At 39.3% G+C, this 19,406-nt stretch overlaps 1 protein-coding gene across 1 annotated transcript in view; it reads right to left on the bottom strand.

Annotated features, from left to right (window-relative positions):
- Nucleotides 1–5,510, bottom strand: part of LOC145978452 (uncharacterized) — an 80,882-nt gene extending 75,372 nt beyond the window's left edge. The window contains exon 1 of the mRNA XM_083111102.1: nucleotides 5,186–5,510. Coding sequence (XP_082967228.1) covers nucleotides 5,186–5,299 — 114 coding nt within the window. The 5' untranslated portion in view covers nucleotides 5,300–5,510. The remainder of the gene's footprint in view (nucleotides 1–5,185) is intronic.
- Between the last annotated feature and the right edge of the window lie 13,896 nt (nucleotides 5,511–19,406).

Raw genomic sequence — 19,406 nt, 5'->3', positions numbered from 1 at the left:
TGTGATGGCCAGGATATAGCTTTTCTACACCAAATTTTGGTGAAAATTATGCACAAAACACATTTGTGTGAGCCCTGCTGTGTTTTTGCATATATGTATACACATACACATAAATTTTATTTAACAGATGGGTCAAGCAAAATCTTTCGTATTTGGTACGGTCAATAAATAACCGGATTAATGCCGTGAAAAAGCTAAATAAAGTGAAAGAGCGATGAAACTTAAGGGATATGTAGGCCAGGCTGGGGTACGGCACATGTCTGCGAGATGAGTTCCAGACTGCATCGCTAGGTGGCAGCCCTGGCACGGAAGGGAGGTTGGTTATATGTAATTTGCCTCCAAGGTGCCAGTCAATCATTCAGTGAGGTGAGTCATGGTGTTCTCAGCATCACGTGCCACAAAGGAGGCTCAGCGATCCGTGATAGTTTTTGATGGCAGAGGGCAACACACCAGGGAACAATTACGAGCGTATGACTGCTGTGTATGGTGGTGAGTGCATGTCCTGAACACAAGTGTATGAGTGGGCAGGTCGGTTTTGAGCAGGACACACAACAGTGTCTGATGCGGTGCATAGTGGATAGCCTAAATATGCCCTTACTAATGAGTCCATTTCTGCAGTTGATGACCTCATACGGGAGTGTTGGGGGATTAGTCTGAACCAGATTGCAACCGAACTCGGCATTAGCCATGGTACAGCATACACTATTGTTCATTAGCACCTTCAATACCGAAAGGTGTGTGTAGCCTGGGTGCCAAAGATGCTCACAGAGGAGAAAAAGCTACATGGATGGGGAAGAGTCTCACACATCTCCTGTGGGGTAACGGTTCCGATTGTTTTATAATTTCTCCAGCACAAAGACTAATTATCGTAGAATTTTGGAAATCATTGTCACACGAAATTGGAACCTTCCTTAAAGTAATGAGCACTGTTTGGACTCGACAAAAAGTTATTTATGTTGAAAAAAACAAGCTTGAAAATTACCTTACGCACTTCTCATGGACAAGATATTCTCCGTCAACAAGCGACAGTAAATATCGTAGATGCGTGGGAATTAATGTAGAAGTAAATCTGAACCCTAGTAGAATGCATTTAGTAAAACAAAAGGCATAGGCCGAAGTTCCTTTTGTTTTATTGCGATTTCATCATGCCACGAATGCAGTTTTTACATGGTTCGATTTTGATTTATGTCTGTTAACACATATTGTGAAGTTTTAGCAATTACTTAAGATTTTGTTCAATATATGCTTTCGTGCTTAGGTTAGGAAGGTCAGGTTTGGTTCACTTATTATTAAAATAAAGTTCCTGAATGCATTCTATTAAGGTTCCGATTTACTTCTACATTCAATACCACTAGTCTATGATATTTACTGTTGCTTGTTAACAGAGAATAATTTGTCCATGGGAAGCACGCATGCTTGCATAAGGTCATTCTTAAGTTTATTTTTTCAACATAAATAACTTTTTTAAAATACAAACAGTGCTCATTACTTCAAGGAAGGTTCAAATTTCAGGTGACAATTATTCTACTGTAATCAGTCTTTCTGCTAGGAGAATTTGAAAAGAATCATAAAACAATCGGAACTGTTATACCCACTTGTTTTTGTGCTTGTGTAACAAAAATGCTTTAAAAAAATGGTGCAAGAGGTCCGGGATGTGAGGAATTGGGCATGCTGTGTTCATATTTCAGGGCATATCCCAGTAATTTGTGGTTTCCTCATGTTGAAATAACTTTTAAGGCATCGTAAAATATCGGAATCTGTAGGTTCGAAAACAAAATTTTACTGTTGGTCACCAGCCCCGAGCTTAATTATAACCCTTAACTGGTGTGGTACGGGTCAAAACGGTGTCAAGCATGAATTTCCGTTATCTATAGTGTATGAGTTTCCCAGTTGAGACTCTGGTTCTCAGTAGCTGTTTATGGTTGCAGTGTGTATTGACAGCAGTTGTCACGTGACATGTGCAGTTGATTGTTTTCGTATAATATCAAGTTCGGGTCAATCTGACCCACACCACATTGTTTACGTTATCATTTTTTGTGGGGTTTGGTGTTTTGGCGTGAGACATGAACAAAAATTTGGAACGATTGTGACGCTATAAGTCGTTTGATTGAAAATGATAGTGATGATTCTGAGCTCGTAAGAAATGCAAACGGCCTGCATGTGGCATATGTACTGTGGGATTTTGCATATATTGTGACCAACGTTAAGTGATGCAGGAAAAAAGAACTTTTCAATTTATAAATGTCAGTATTTTTTTTTTCATGTTTGTTTTCTTAATTCCATATACTGAACAATTAACTTGAACATTAGTGAGTTCAGAATTTTCAAGAAAAATATCAGTCTCTGTAAACAAGAAAAAAATGGTAAATAAAAGTTGATATTTTTTTGAATATTTTAGTGTAAAGAATTTTAAGCAAAAATATGTTTTGTATACTTAATTAACATTAATGTAATCAATAAAAAATCAACATCATAATTATTGGATCATATACTCTCAAAATAAAGAAAAGAAACCCTGGGTCATTTTGACCCGCACCACACTACTGGCACGACTAAAATCCACACCAACAGTCAGGGGATCATACTAGAAGCACCAAAATAAAAAAATAACTCTCATAAATATAACAAGGCAGATAGATAATGACTATGCAATCACAAAAACCTGTTCATGCATACATACATAATTCGATGCATGTACAAATACGTATGTATATCATGACATATGGACATCACATAATCGGAACTTGGGCCAAGTTGCAAATTCAGAACGAGTCCACGTAAATAAATTAATCATTTTTTAAACTAAAGAGGCAGAAAGTGCGGAAAATAACTACTGATCTATGGTGTAAGTCATACAAAAAAGGTAAAACTTCGATACGGTCCCAACGGATTTCTTCATTTTTACACAAGAAACTACTTAAGGAAATGAGTTTCTGTAGCATTTAGAAGTTCGTGGAGGTTGACAAGGTTGGAAACACTAAATACCCAATGCTGATGTACCATGCTAGTCAAGTTGTCTCACCATATTGTGTTTTACGGAAAAGAAATAAGGAACAACAATAATTACTCCTCATGCCACAAATTCAAATTATTTTCGTGAAAAAAGCAAAAGGTACCAGTTTCATAGATCGGAGACACATTAAAATCGCATGGTTCGTACTTACCAATTGTGTATTGCGGAAAATAGTTCAAGGTGCCATTACGCTTTTTACACAAAAACAAACACTTTTTCTACTAAAATAACACATTTTTAGTTGCGATATCGCTTCTTTTGTTTTCGAATATCATTGTTTCCAACCTTCTTCAATGAAAATTACCTACTATCGTGTTCCTCACGTGTGCAAATTGTACATTATGCATGGGTAGCTGACGGATAGCCCCACAAACCAATCCGATAAGGTTAGGTTAGGCAAGCATAGTTAAAAAGGAGAGGGGGGGGGGTTGGAAACACTGACATGATATCCTGGTCAAATAGATACCACGATGAAAGAAAATACCTCGACTAACAAGGAAAACTTAGAGAAACTCATTTGCGTAAGTAGTTTCGGTAAATGTCAGTTATATAGGAGACACATTTCTTCATTTTCACAGAAGAAACTACTTATGGAAATGAGTTCCTGTAGTATTTTGAAACTTCGTGGAGGTATTTTATCACCGTAGAATGCTGCACAACAAGAAATAAGCACTTTTGGTAAATTTCTCGTATCGGACAAACAGCTGAAATTTGCTACTTCATTTAATTTGAATATTCGTACTTACGTATTCTGCATTGAGAAACATTGCTGAAGGTGGCATTTCGCTTATTTCACGGAAATAAGCTCTATTTGCGACATATCGAGAAAGTTTTCTTCGTTTCTTTTTGCCTTCAGTAACACGCAAAATGGTGGTCACAGTTTCACTACTGTACTCGGCATGCAGTGTTTCCACCCCACTGCACCCAAAAATACCTACGTAACCCCACAAACCATTGATGCATAGCCCCACAAACCATTCATACATAGCCCCACGAACCATTTCCGGTAAGGTTAGGTTAGGTAGGGTCACTATAGGTTACAATAGTGAAAAATTGGTTTCGAAAAAAATATGCGTAGCCCCACACACCATTCTCGCATAGCCCCACGAACCATTGAGACAGAGCCCCATGAACCATTAACACATAGCCCCAAGAACCATTGATACATAGCCCCACAAACCATTTGTGGAAACGTACCTTCTTCAGTTACAAAAACATGTGTTTGGAAGCACTGACCGGGATTACGTCATCAGACACAGGCTACATCCACATGGAAGTAAATGGATGCAAGAGCTTTCGCGCATCGGTCACACATTTATATCGAAAAATAGATGATTTACAGGGAAAATTTAATGAACGATGCAAGAAAACACTTCCCCGAACTTCCACAAGTCTAAAGAAACTGCATTCGGTAAGTAATTTCTCCTGTAAATTTGAAGAAATCCGTTTGTCCGATACGAGAAATTTACCCACAATTGGTAAGTATGAACCATTTGAAACTGAAAATATCCGATAGAAATGTTTCTCCGATATAACAGACATTTACCGTAGTTTCTTCTGTAAAAATGAAGAAATGTGTCTCCGATGTATGAAACTGTTACCAAAGCAAAATACCACCTTGAAGAATCTTTCGTAATGCAGAATACGCAAGTACGAATGTTAAAAGTGACGAAATGAACGAGTGAGAGGTGTTGGGGGCTAGAGTCTAGTTTACGTCCTTCTTGCGCACTCCTTCTTGCCTGTTTACAAAACCATGCTAGCAGACAGCCGGCGCTCCGGCATCCGTAGGGTAAGCAACTTTTTGTTTTTACACTTTCTGTCACTAACCATTCACGGGAACGAGGTATGCCTACGATGTTAGGTTAGGCCTGTTAGGTTAGGTTCCATTAGCACTCATTTCACCCCTAAATATGTGTTTCATCATCGAAAAATGTCCTCAGTACGTTCAATCACGCATATCCGGACAACATCGGTTTTTCCCGATTTTCTCCTCTAGGAATTTTTTCCTCGCCTTGGGATTTAGTTTGTTGAATTCCTTATACAATAACCTTTCCAACGATATGACACGTATTCCTTATGAAAAGGTCGTAAACCAGACTCTTATTGTGTTGGGACCGTGTCGAAGTTTTACCCAAAAAATAGGCACAAACACACAAACAAAACAAAACATACCGTAATATCAAGACAAATTAATATTTTTGATGCAAGGGTACACCCTTCGCCTACAAAGGGGTCCCTCCTTTCAGAGCGTTTCAACGGACACAAACACAAACGACACACTGTCATATTGTACACGGGTTCTCTTAATTACTGTTGTTGAGGTTTTCTGAGCATTGGACGTATCAGATCTTCACTGACTGCAAATTATAAAATTAAGAATGCAGAACTAATACAACTTCAATTGTAATCCATAGGACACTTTCCAACAGGATTCAGAGCGCGCGAACGTTTCTTTTCTTTTCTTCTTCTTTCTTCTGGCCCTATCATGGGAATAAAATTCTTCAACCAGCTGCCAGGGACTAAACAGCAGGGTTTCGGAGCGGAGCGGATCAACGCTCCGGCTGTTGCCCACGCTCCGGAGCGAGGAGCGAGGAGCGAGATTCTTAGCCAGCTCCGCTCCGGAGCGGAGCAGCGGGAATCGGAAAATTTTTCGCTCCGTTCCAGAGCGAGGAGCGAAATTTTAGAAAATGGTTCACTCCGCTCCGGAGCGGAGCGATACCTTGTGACGCTCCGCTCCGGAGCGAGGAGCGATATTCAAAGAACTTACCCACTCCGCTCCGGAGCGACTCCGGAGAGCTCCGAGGTTGGATAATACGAGTGTATACAGAAAACTAGCGATCAAAGGTTCCGAGTTCATTAGTTTTGTTTGTGGAATTTGAAAATCGCCCGTTATTGTTGTTATAAAACTGATTATTACTAAAGCTAACGCAACGGAAACAGTCCAGACAAGATTACGTCACTCACCTACAGTGTTGCCAATAAACAAAGAATAATCCTTACACAATACACCAGGGAAGGCACAATGAACCGCATACGTACAACGCGCAATGTGTCAACTGTGAAGCGTAGAAGAAGTGTGGCAAACCTGGAGGGCCAGGGGTGTGGAGGAGGCAAGGGGAAGCTTCGATCTTCACTGGAGTGTTTTCGTGAAGAGAGCGATATTATTATTATTATTATTATTATTATTACATTTTCATTATCACTTTTACTACTCTACTACTACTTCTGGGGACAATATATTTCAATAGCAGGTGTGCCACATGTGGTTTCATAAGTTGAGAGAATGGAACCACTCTCTCGTTTCCTGCAACCAGGGATTGCGACTGAACCTAATTTCGGTTCAACTTCTGGTTCGGGCTAAGCACTTCGGCATATCGGCCCGACGTTACAGTCCACGGCGCGGGAGAAGTGAGTTATTCCGGAATATTGGTTCGAGTAACACTGGCGAAAGTACTGCAGAGAATCCATTCAACCTTCTAAAGGCCAGGAGCACGCAGAGGAAAGGCGAAGCAACTTGTACGGAGGAAGATAAAAGGCAGACATGTGTTCATGCAAAAGACTCGCTGGTGCACGATTGCCATATCTAACTTTCTTTTACGCTGGTTATGTATGATACTTTGAATGTAGCGAAAGGGAAAAGTTTAAAGTAATTGGAAATTCAGGTTGCTAATATTAACTTTTCGATTTTTGAATGTATGAAGTTGAAAATCGGAATCATGCTTATTAATGTTACCGTAAACACGGCCAATTAGGAAACGTTTTAATTTGAAAATGTATGAGTAGCGATCTCGGTATAAAACTTTAATTCTCTGGGAATACTTTGTATGTCCATTGGTGCTATTAATGGTACATGTTTTAACACTGTAATTATTATTTGTTGCGTAGTGGAGTCAATTGGAGAATATGCCGCTGGAAGACCGCTTTGAATAAATAACTTCATACCTCCCCTCTTTTCCGGGAGATATAGCTCGCTCATGGCCACGCGGAACACCGAGTCGTGCCAGAGGAATTTGCCAACCTGTTGCTTTACCCTAGCTATTTGCTTCGCTGACAAGGTCAATGTCTTGGATAGGTACCAAAACTTCGATAAGGCGTAGATGTTTACGTATCTCACTCGCGATTTCAAACAAAGAAACCTAAGTTGATTTGCACGTAAAGTGTATATATAACTTTTTCGGTCACTATCCGACTATTATGTTCGATGGTATCTCGGATATTTGTATAAAAATGTATACCTAGTATTTTCACTTTCTGTGCTACACGTACACTAGTGTTATTACTAAAGCCCGGATTTCTATGTAATTACATATTTTTTCCTTTATATGTACAAGCGTGGAATAAAAATATATTGACGAATTACGTCAGTAGAGATGTCACAGCGAAGTTTTATATTACATATTTTTACATATTTTACTAAATGTTACATATTCCTAAGATATGAAATATTTTTTACATAAAACAGTCCTTAAGAGGAAAATCCAATGAACTTTTGGCTTACTAGTTAAAAAAGTATCTTCTCACTTCCCCTCCCCATTTCCAGGTCTAAAAAAATATAGTAACTTAAAAGTGCGATTTGCCTTCGTTGTACGTACATAGCAGTTCGTTGATTCGCCGCATCGTAACAATTACATCAAGATTCGACAGTGTTTCAGTTTCCAGTTTGTAACATGGAGCGGCAAGCAACACACAGCGAACGAAGAGAACCAACAATGGAAGGCGGCAAGTACAACGCTGAGAGGCACTTACCTTTCATCCGTACATTGTTGTGATCGTTTTGATTTTTGCAGCCGGTGGCGACAAATCTTGAATGAAGTATTGTTAACTCAACCGTAGAATTTCGTATATATATTTCGTCGCCTTTTCATTTTAACCATTGGAGTTTTAAGAAGAGCTTGCCTCAGTATTTAAACAGTGTTTTAGCTGTAGAAAGCTGGAATGGCTCCGCCTACCTCCTCGTTATCTCAAAAGTTGCGATCTTGGATAGCAGTCGATGATGCATTTACTACGGATGGTAAAGTTATTTTTTGTCGAGTGTGCGATAAAAAAGTTGGGTGCACTATGAAGTCTCAATTAGATCAACATGTTCGCACTTCACTTCATGTGAAAAACAAACAACTACGGAGTGAAAAGAAGCAAGTTTTACTAACCCAGATGCAAGAGGATTCTTCATTCAGTGTGTTTTACAAGGAAATGTGCGAAGCAATGATTGCAGCAAACATCCCTTGGTATAAAATTTAAGTACCGAAGTTCCGGGATTTTCTGGAAAAATATTGTGGCCGTAAACTTCCTGACGAGTCAATCCTTCGAAAGCGATATCTTCCACATTCCTACAAAGAAACTTTAGAATCAATTAGGGCAGAAGTAGGCAGTTCCTATGTGTGGATTTCCATCGACGAAACAACTGATGCTTTGGGACGGTATGTAAGTAATTTCATTGTTGGAACGCTAATTGCTGATTCTCCATCTACACCACATCTCATTGCATGCAGAGTTCTAGAGCGTACTAATCATTCCACCATAGCACGATTTGTGAATTACAGTCTTAAATTGTTGTATCCGGATGGCGTACAAGAAGAGAGAGTTCTTCTCATGTTCACAGAGAGTGCGTCATACATGTTAAAAGCTGCTACGGCACTTAAAGTGTTTTATCCTAACTAGATGAACTTTACTTGCTTGGCACATGCTCTCCAACGCATTGCTGAGGAGGTGAGAGGCAATTTCCCGGAAGTCAACCAACTTATTTCTTCCACGAAAAAGTGTTTGCACAACGTGTGCAAGTTTACAAGGAACAATTGCCAGGTGTACCACTTCCTCCGGAACCTATTCTTACTAGATGGGGCACTTGGATCCGGGCAAGTAAGTTTTACAACGAACATTTTGAAGAAGTGAAATCTGTGCTTGACTCATTTTCGGCGGACTCAGCTGTATCAGTACGCACTGCTCAAAATCTCTTCAAGGACACCAAACTTGCTTGCGATATGGCATACATAAACAACAATTTTGGTTGGATTGATACAAGCATAAAAAAACTTGAAACTGTTGGGCTTCCTCTCCTGGAAGCCATGGATATATATGAGGATGCAAGAAAGAAACTGTCTGCTGTTGGAGGAGATGTGGGAGAGAAAGCTCGAAGAAAATTTGATGCAGTGACTGAAAGAAACCCAGGTTACGTCAGCTTATTTACAGTGAGCCGCATTCTCAATGGTGAAACAGTTAACCCTCCCAATGATATTTCTCCCGACCACATTCACCTCCTGAAGTACGCTCCGGTTACTTCTTGTGACGTGGAGAGAAGTTTCTCTGCGTACAAGAACATATTATCTGATCGGCGACAAACATTTACTTCTGAACATTTGGAAATGTAAATGGTAACATATTGTAAGTTAAATAATTAAATACAGTGCCTGCCCCAAGATCAAAGGTAACATGAATTTTTGTAAGTGCTTTTTGAGTGAAAAATTTGGGCAACGAAAATTTACTACTGAACATTTTGAATGGTACCTGGTGACATTGTATATTAAATATTGGGTAATAATGTACAATTGGGTTGTATTAATACGCATGCGCGAGATCCATGCATTTTGTATGGCGGAAGTTCTACAACGTTGCCAGTTCTCTTTGTAGCGTCTTGGCTGTCATTAGGGGTGTGTAGGTGGCAGCACGCATATTAATGAGCAATTTCACATTACAATATCTACCGGTATCATGCGTATTTGTTGTTGCAAATTTTTTCCTCGGAAATTCACGTTTTGCGAGGTGGAAGATCTCCAACGTTACCAGTTCTCTCCTTTTTAGCATCTTCGCTGTCATTAGGGGTGTGAGGGAAAGATTTTTTGGGGTCGGGACGGGAATTTTTAAAATGCCAACATTCCCTGCATTCGGGATGGGAAAAAATCGTCATTTCCGGACCAAGTCAGGAAATTTTCAGAAAAGGAAGTTGTCGAAATTTCCAGAACTTCTATAAATCTCAAATTGTACAGTGGGATCCATGAGTATTACCGTGCAAATTGTCCATGACTATTTTCATTATTTTTTTTAAAACCTATGTGTTTTAAGGGATGGATTTTTATGTATGCTGGTGAAGAAGTTGTCAACAGCTTGTTTTGAGTTTTCTTTTAATTCTTGAAGCCGTTATTGGGTCAAATAAAGTGCACGAACATGATGATGGACAATTTGCAAGGTAATACCCATGGATCCCACTGTACACGTCATTTTTTTTTTTGCATTTCTGGAATAAAAACTAACAATTTCCGACAATTTTCACACTTCATTTTAAAACGACCATTCGGTATTTCTCGACTGATTAGGTTAACGAAAAGTCGGGAAATCATTTCCCGAATTCGGGATCGGGACGGGAGATTTTTTCCCCGATATCCGGGTCACAACTTTTCGGGATCCCGCACACAACATTTACATCATTTGAGGGATGTGCGGGATTCCGAAAAGTCGGGACTGGGATCGCAAAAAAAAAAAAAAAATTCCCGTCCCGATCCAGACTTTTCTGAATCCCGACAGTCGAGAAATACCGAATGGTTATTTTAAATAGTCGTTCTTTGTGTACGAGAAATGAGAAAACAATCAACTAAGGTGAAAATGATGTGTAAATTTCGAGATTTTCAGATATTCGGGAAGTTTCAAACATTTCCCGTCCCGACCCAGAAAATTCGGTCCCGCACACCCCTAATTATTATATAAAGATATTTTTTTTTTTTTTTACGTGGAATCCTAAAATTTTTTGTCTTCCAATTTTGAACTTATAGCCTACATCTGCATTTAACAGCATTACATTATTATACAAACATTAAACAAATGTCACCTGGAATCGTAAAATATATTGTCTTCCAATTTTCAGTTTCACGTTGCTTAATGTTTCTGCGAGGAGAAAATTTGCTTGCATAAATAGAATTTTTGAATAAATATGAATTTATTTTAAATACTAAAAAGAGATATAACAACTTTCCTATACTCGGATTTGGAGCTATTGTTCATGTAAGGAGATGTTTATTATATTTATTTTGTGATTACACGACAACATGTTACAGGTGGACCATTAGTTCCTCTAAGTAATATACGGAATTTTCCTTGCACTTGAATAGCCTACGTTGTGAAATGTAAAATGTGTTTGCATTTTCCCGAATGGAAAGGTATTCTGTTACGCCAATGTGGACGCGGCTTAATATCTCCACATTTCAAACAATAAATAAGAAGCTATGCCTCTCTGCGGAGCTTTCGGATGCAACAACAGACGTTGCAAGAACTGTTTTTTTTTTTTTTTTTTTTTTTTTTTTTTTTTTTTTTTTTAAAAAGGAATTTAGAGGTCCAAGAAGATTACGTTTCCCAGATAAACATGCTTACAAAACATATTTACGTTTATTATACACGCATTTCTGTTGTGATGTTTTTAGTGATATTATTAACGGTATGTATAAAATTATAAATTAAAAAATTACCACATATTGGAATAGCAAAAATCATTCGCAAGTTTCCTAAAGATAACTATTGCGAATGTTTATACATGTTCCGAACTATGTGGAATGTAAATTCGTAACCAACAAAGAGACTTCAGACATGAAAAAAGAGACACGTGTCGCTTGGAAACCAGACCTTCCGAACTGAAGTGACACGCCAAACTGCACGTGTCGCTCGAACTGGGCCATTTTCTTAATAACCGTCCATCGTGTCGCCTTGGTCTGTTTGTGGCACATGCATGCACATTTTTTTATTCAGACCGAAGTGGCCTGTGACGCTTGTCGTCTCCAATAATGGTGTTTTAAGATCGAATGTAGACGCGACGTGGGGACGATCCAGGCAACGTTTACGCCAGTGGCGAAGCGTCATAAGAGGCTCGGAGGCCGGGCCTACCCTAGTATAATTGGCTATTACGGATTATTTTATTACTTACAATTTCATTAAACGAATGCTCAAGGTCCCGGGTTCGATCCCCGGTCGGTTCAAATCCGGGAACTTTTCTAACGTAGGAAGCGGCCCCGACGCCCACCCAGCGTCGAATGACATGGGTACCTGGGGGAAACCCTGGGGGGTAAAGGCGGTCAGGGGCGTGATGCTGATCACATCACCCCCACTCATGACCGGATCAAGAAAGTGTGGGGCGTTACCCCCACACCCCCTATACGCCTTCATGGCGTGGTGCTAAGCACAGGGGAGCTCTTTACCTTTTACCTTTTCATTAAACGACGCTTAATACAAAAAAACTGAAATTCTAGGCCTTACGATAATTTCCACAAATTTCCATCCCTGTCAGAGACTATATCGTCGCATGTTGAGCCACTTCTCCGAGGGCCTCAGCTGGTCCCATAACATTCTATGTGATTCATGAGGGAAAGCATAATTTCAGGGGCGCGTTCGTCCTAAATGGACACAGCGAGTCTGGCATCACACAGTGATGCCAACCCTAGCATCTCTTCCGTTCATCCTTGCGCAAAACGATCCGGAGGTAGTCACTGCCATTGTTTACTACGGCCCTGTTCCAGCCATACTGGCGACAATCGTCGTTAAATTTCTCGCCCAAACAGACCCTTCTTTCATTTGCGACCCTCTTCTCAAAATCCACAGCAGCCTCGAGTGCTGGTTGCAAACTTCAAAAATTTCGCACTAAAAACCTAGGTAAGTAAAGTTCCAAGTGCATATAACACAGTGCCATGAAGGCATATTTACGGGATGTGGGGGAAAGGTAATTTTGGAGGCGAAGTGATCAGCATCACACTCCGGCCGCTTTTGCCCTCCAGGATTGCCCACATGCACCCATTGGTATGAGGCTGTTGAGCCCCGGAGCTACTTTATGCGGGGACAATGCGGAATAATTCCGACCTTTATTCAACCACTCCGGGATTCGAACCCGGGTCTCCCGCCGGCAGTCAGACGCCCTAACAACTACACCACCGTGGCTCTAAAAAGCTAGTGCAATTAGATACTCTGCTTTGACGTAACGAACATAAAATTTGCCTGAAGTCATAGGAGTAATAAGCGACATGCGACAGCAACAAGTGTCGCTTGGAAATGAACCCACAGTAATAAATGCAACCTTCCGAACGGAAGCGACTAGACCGGCAAGTGGCACCTGTTGCTTTGTCGCTTGCGTGTCGTTCGGACTGGGCAGTTTTTTAATAGCTTGCATTGTGTTGCCTCTGTCTGTTGGTAGTAAACTCACAGTGAAAGCTTGCTTTAGACTAAGGTAGATTTCACATGGAAGCGACACGCGACCCGTAACACGTATCGCTTCAGGATTTCACCAATCGAACGCAGGTTTGTGCTGGCTGCCATGCTGGTACGCTGTGAAACGTTGCTGTTGATTGGCTCGTTCCAAAGCAACTTGTGTCGCGTGTCGCTTGTTGCTCCGGTCTGAAATTCCCTAAAGGAGTCGCTCGTTGCTTTGATGTGGAAACCCTGTGTCGCTTGTCGCCTGTCGCTTCAACCTGAAAGCTATCGTGTGGAAATTTCACACTGAAGCGACAAGCGACACGTATAATTCACACCCAAGCGACAACGGACCGAGGCTACAAGAGACACGTGCAGCTTTTCGTGTGTCTTCTGTTCGAAAGGTTGCATTGACTACTGAAAGTTCGCTTCCAAGCGACTCGTGTCGCTTGTCGCCTGTAACTTTGGTGTGAAGAAATCTTGCTCACAGCAAACTCTTCGAACCGAAGCTGCACGTCTCGCTTGTTTCTTGCTTCTTGTTCTGCTTAGGCCGTTTTCTGGATACCGTATAGACAGTATAGTCGCGAGGGTTGTTATCCGCGCATGCGCGATGAATGCTTGCTTATAAACTGAAGTGTCCCTGTCGTTCGTTGCTTCAGTGTGATACTTCCGTGTCGCTTGTCACGTTGAACAAGTCACAGGAGAGAAGTGACAAGCAACATGTTTCGCTTGGATACGAACCCTCAGTAAACGTAACCTTCCGAACCGAAGCACCACGTGTCTCTTGTCGCTTGCGTGTCGCTCAAATTGGGTCGTTTTCTTAATATCGAGCGTAGAATCAGTGTAACTTCAGTGTAAACCCCCGTGTGGCTTGTCTCCTGTTCCTTCTGTCTGAAAGCTCCCAGCATTTCCGATGGATAAAGAGTGGATGGAAGCTAGAAAAGCAAGGCAGATTCTATACATTATCTAGCTATTGATAATCAACAAACTTTATTTGATATACTCATGTTCTTATGATTAAGGAATCATATTTATTCTCACTATAGCTACAGTGAGCAAAGTGATTACAGGTTTAACCAATTTTCGAGAATAATATTTGTGATGCCTCCCAGTTATAACTTTTGTTGGCATAATATCCTGGATTACTTTCACGAGACGAGACAGCATTTTCACGAGACGAGACGGGACAGACCAAAGTCTCGTCTCGTCTCGTCTCTTTGGAAACACTACATTTCTGAGAGTCGGTTGCCGACACGTGTCGCCTGTCGCTTCGATCTGAATGGTCCCATTGACTGAACGGGTTCCCGTCTTTTGTCGCCTGTTGAGTGCCGTTTATCGCCTGATGTTTCGGTGTTGACATTCTCCTGAACGTAAGAATTAATATATTAAAGCGCAACGGCAAGGTAGCTGAGACGAACTAAATATAGTATGTTTATAAACAAAGAACACTAAATTTGATGTAATTGGGCCTTGCCTAGCAGCCATGGGTCGAAAATAAAAAAGTTAGACTTTTTACACTACGCCTAATGTTTTCTTTTTTTCTGGTTGTGAATACTAATTCAACAGCGGAAGTAGGAATCTGATATAAACTTCTCAAAATTGAAAAGATAATGTATTAAGTGCGTAAGCGCATGATATTTTTTATTATTATACACTATGACACTGTACCCTATCCGATATTATAATATTAACGCATGTTTTCTTTCCCTCCTATTTTCGTCCTTTATTTATTTGGTTACAACAATTTTAAAATTATAATTCCTGTAAATAAGAAAGCGGTAGAGATTGCAAGACGTGAAACAGAGTATACAATATTTTTGGTAATAACTTTTCTCGATAAATGTCCATGTATAAAATAGAAAACCATATTTAGTAGCCATGAGGGAAAAGTATGATATCACGTTAAAAAAAGAGTTAGTTATGAAATAACAACTATAAAAATAAGAATACAGTCCCGTGGAAGTATTATGTATTATTATTTACCAGATTCACAAGAATAAAGCACTTAAATTGTGGAAAATGTAAGGTTTTTTTTTAGTTCCGATGTCTGTTCTGTTGACAATGTCTCATTAAAATTCTTAGTGTCACAGCACTGATTAATCGTCTATCATGATCTGACATAATTTTTAAAGTTTAGATGAAATTAAACTTGCAATTTAATGTAATAGAAGCACGCTATTCCCTATGTATTTAAGTGGGAGAACAATTGGCCTTTAAAAAGCGTAGGGGTTGAACAGGGATGCTGTCAGCATATTTTCATTTCGCACTTAGGTCTAGCCATTCACCAAGCTAATGCATCATTAATGAGCAATTGCACATTCTAATATCTACCCGTTAGCATGCATGGGTGACCGCAAAGGGGGGGGGGGCATTTGCCTCCCCTGAGATATATTGAAAGAATTAACGTAATTCGAATAGTGAAATTGTAGAGATATTTTATTCGCGATTCCAGTCCCGACTTTTCGGAATCCCGCACATTCCTCAAATGATGTAAATGCTGTGTACGGGATCCCGAAAAGTTGTGACCCGGATATCGGGGAAAAAAATTCCCGTTCCGATCCCGAATTCGGGAAATGATTTCCCGACTTTTCGTTATCCTAAGCAGTCGAGAAATGCCGAATGGTCGTTTTAAAATGAAGTGTGTGAAAATTATCGGAAATTGTTAGTTTTTATTCCAGAAATGCAAAAACAATGACTTAAGGTAAAAATGACGTGTACAATTCGAGATTTATAGAAGTTCGGGAAATGTCTACCACTTCCTTTCCGGAAAATTTCCCGACTTGGTCCGGAAATGGCGAATTTTTCACATCCCAAATGCAGGTAATATCGGGATTTCAAAAATTCCCGTCCCGACCCAAAAAAATCTTACCCTCACACCCCTAATGACAGCGAAGATGCCAGAAAGAAGAGAACTGGCAACGTTGGAGATCTTCCACCTCGCAAAAGTCTGCAACAAGAAATACCCACGATACCGGTAGATATTGGAATATGCAATTGCTCATTAATATACGTACTGCCACCTACACACCCCTCATGCCAGCGTAAGACGCTGCAAAGAGATCTGGCAACGTTGTAGATCTTCTGCCTCGCGAAATGCATGGATCTCGCGCATGCGTATTAATACAACCCAATTGTACATGATTACCTAAATATTGAATATATTCAAATTGTGGTTAATATTTTTGCTCTATAAGAACATAAAAAATACTTAATGTAAGCATTGTAATATTGTAACTTCAATTTTTGTAAGTCTTTTTGAAATAAACATATCCCTTTGTGAGGAAAAAATGTAACAAAAATAGGAAATAACGTTTGGAATAAATATTTATAGTACATATTTCATTATGAATTTACATATTTTTTACATATTTCAGACATATTTTTTACATATTTCAGACATTTTTATTACATATTTATGTACATATTTTAGGGGTTGATATTACATAAAAATCCGGGCTTTAGTTATTACTAAACAAATTGTTGACTCCCAAAGGTAACAAAAACGTTTTTTTTTAAATTTAGCTTTGCACCCGAGACATTTTCGAAATATTTCAAGTACTTTTGTGCATTTTCCAAATCCCTTTCGCTATTTAACAATAACGTAATGTCATCCATAAAACTACTAACTTGAATCGTTTTAGACATGACAGAAATGCCCTGATTTATTTCTTGTAATCTTTTAAGTAAGGGAACTAGTGTTAAAACATATAATGCACTACTGAGTGGACTTCCTTGTAAAACACCTCGTTTCATTTGAAATGTTTTCGTAAGACACCCATTAAGTTTCAGTTTTAACTTAGTGTTTCCGTACAAAATTTGTATCCATTTTATAAAGGTATCTCCGAAACCAAAAGCCCTTAAAACACTGTACATATATTTATGACTAACTCTATCATAAGCCTGTGAGAACTCCACTGTTAAAATTGCTTTGTTGACCTGCTGGTTTTGTGTGTAATAATTACATCACGTATAGTTTGTAATAAATGATGAATTGTTCTTTGAGGGTTACATGAATATTGTGTGTCCCCTACTAGTTTATGCATGTAAGGAATTAGGCGGATGTTTATGCATCTACTGATAATCTTGATATCGCTACTTAGGATAGGATTGTAATCGGGCGGTAGTCAGTAACCACTTTAGGTTTCGTTTTTTTTGGAACGAAAACCACAATTCCTGTTCTACTTGAGGTCCCTAATTTCCGACTCTGTAATACATCATTGCGTAAAAACATTCCCAATTAGATTCCAAAAGGTTTGGTAAAAGTCTGAGGGCAGGCCATCTTTTGCCGTTGATTTATTTCTGGCCATTTCTTACTTCAGTGTTCGTAAAGGGTTTGCTAATTTCCGTTCACTCTTCTTCAGTTAATCTTTCTGTTACTTGGTTCGTAAAGTCCCATTCGGAGTCTTCGGGATTATGAGCTTGGCCCATTAAATTTAAATAATATTGTAAGAATGTATTCTAAATTACTCTGGGATTAGTTGTAATCTCTCCTGTGTCGTCTGTTATCTCTGTTATTAGGTGACTTTTAACTTGTCTATGCTCTTGTAAAATATGATATAAATTTGCCTCTTCATCATTACCCAGAGGTAACTTTTTGCTTTTAATTTTTACAATGTTTCTCTTTTTTCGGTGTAGAGAGAGTAATTTTGATTTCATCTCGTTAATATAAGGCATATTTATATTACCTTGTAATGCTAGACTTTGTAAATCATGTAACACGGCATAATAGAAATTATACATGTTGTTAAAATCTCTACTTTTTTCTATACTATACATTTTACTAATATAACGAAATTTTAGTTGTACAATGAATTCCCACCAGTCTGTTAGGGTCTTACTGGGTGATCTACGCTTAACTAGCTCTAGCCAAGTGTCTTTTATTAGCAGTTCATAATTTTTATCCGACAATACTGAACAATTTAGCATCCAGTATCCTCTTCCCATACAAGATTTGTTTTGTTCGAATTTGATTTTTAATATTAAGGCACTATGATCACTGAAACAAACAGGAAACACACTTACACTTTGTACATTTTCTTTATAACCCTTCGCTATATAAAATCGGTTGATGCGTGAAGAACTTTGAGTTGTAAAATGTGTAAATCCTGTTTGGTCTCTATGGTTACAACTCCATGCATCTTGTAACTTTAAGCCCTTTGTTAATTCATATAGTGCCCGGGAAAAATTATAGCCTGGTTGTTGATCTTGCCTGTCTAGGACTGAATTGAAATCGCCAGCCACTAACGCATTTAATGTATGCGATGTTAATTCTGGACTTAAGATTGTTGAAAAGAAATGTTCTCGTTCATGCTTATTATGACTTCCTGAAGGCGCGTATACATTGCATAAAAACAAAGGACCTAATTCCGCACTTATTAATCTTCCTGATGGGTGGAAGATGACATTATGTAAATCAATTCTTTGATGCACCGCTATTGCTGTGCCTTGATATGTGACAGTAAAATTATTATGAACCTTGTACCTTGTCAAGGATGAAAATTTGTCAATGCCTACTTCTTGTAGGAAAGCTATATCAATATCCGACTGTGACAAAAAATAATTTAACGCCATCAGTTTATTCTGACTTTGTAATTTGTTAAGGTTAATCGTTGCTAATGTAAATATGTACATTAGGGATGTCAGGATCTTATTTAAGCAATTCATTAATAATTTTTAGTACTTTATGCTTTGCAATTGTTCCACTTTTGACGCTGGGCAGACTCACTCATATCTCTTCGTCACTACCTGAGACAAGAACTATAGGCATTTCTGTATCACTTGGTTTATGTGTCCCTGCCCCTATTAGTTCTAAACGTTTTTCCTCTTTTCCTAAAAAAGGGTTCGGTTGAATAGGGTTTTCTCTCTTGGGCTTAAGCTTTACTTCTACTGCTGTACTTACCACGTCATCCTTTTTTTTGTTTCTTCGGACGTAAGGTCATATGGTCTGTAGCATTTTTCCTCGCATCCCTGGGGGTCCTGATTCGGGAATTCGAATAGGGTAATTGGAACTATAGATTCGTTCCCACTTACACTTTCACTTGCACTTTCGTGCACACTTTCCTTGTTCCCATCACTTGCATTATCTTCTTGCTGATTTAACTGTGGGGGTTTGGGAATCTTAGTACTTGCCTTGGTCTCGTTGTCTTCAGTGACTACCATCTGCTCGTGTTGTTCCTTGTGGTTCTCTGGTGTAGCCTGTCGGTATGCCGGTACTGGTAAAATGGTTCGGGTATTCTGG

The sequence above is a fragment of the Lepisma saccharinum genome, chromosome 1, assembly GCF_977018435.1.
Source record: "Lepisma saccharinum chromosome 1, izLepSacc3.1, whole genome shotgun sequence".
Taxonomy (NCBI): domain Eukaryota; kingdom Metazoa; phylum Arthropoda; class Insecta; order Zygentoma; family Lepismatidae; genus Lepisma; species Lepisma saccharinum.
The sequence above is the reverse complement of the archived record's forward strand: the minus strand, read 5'-3'. Positions and strand labels throughout refer to the sequence as shown.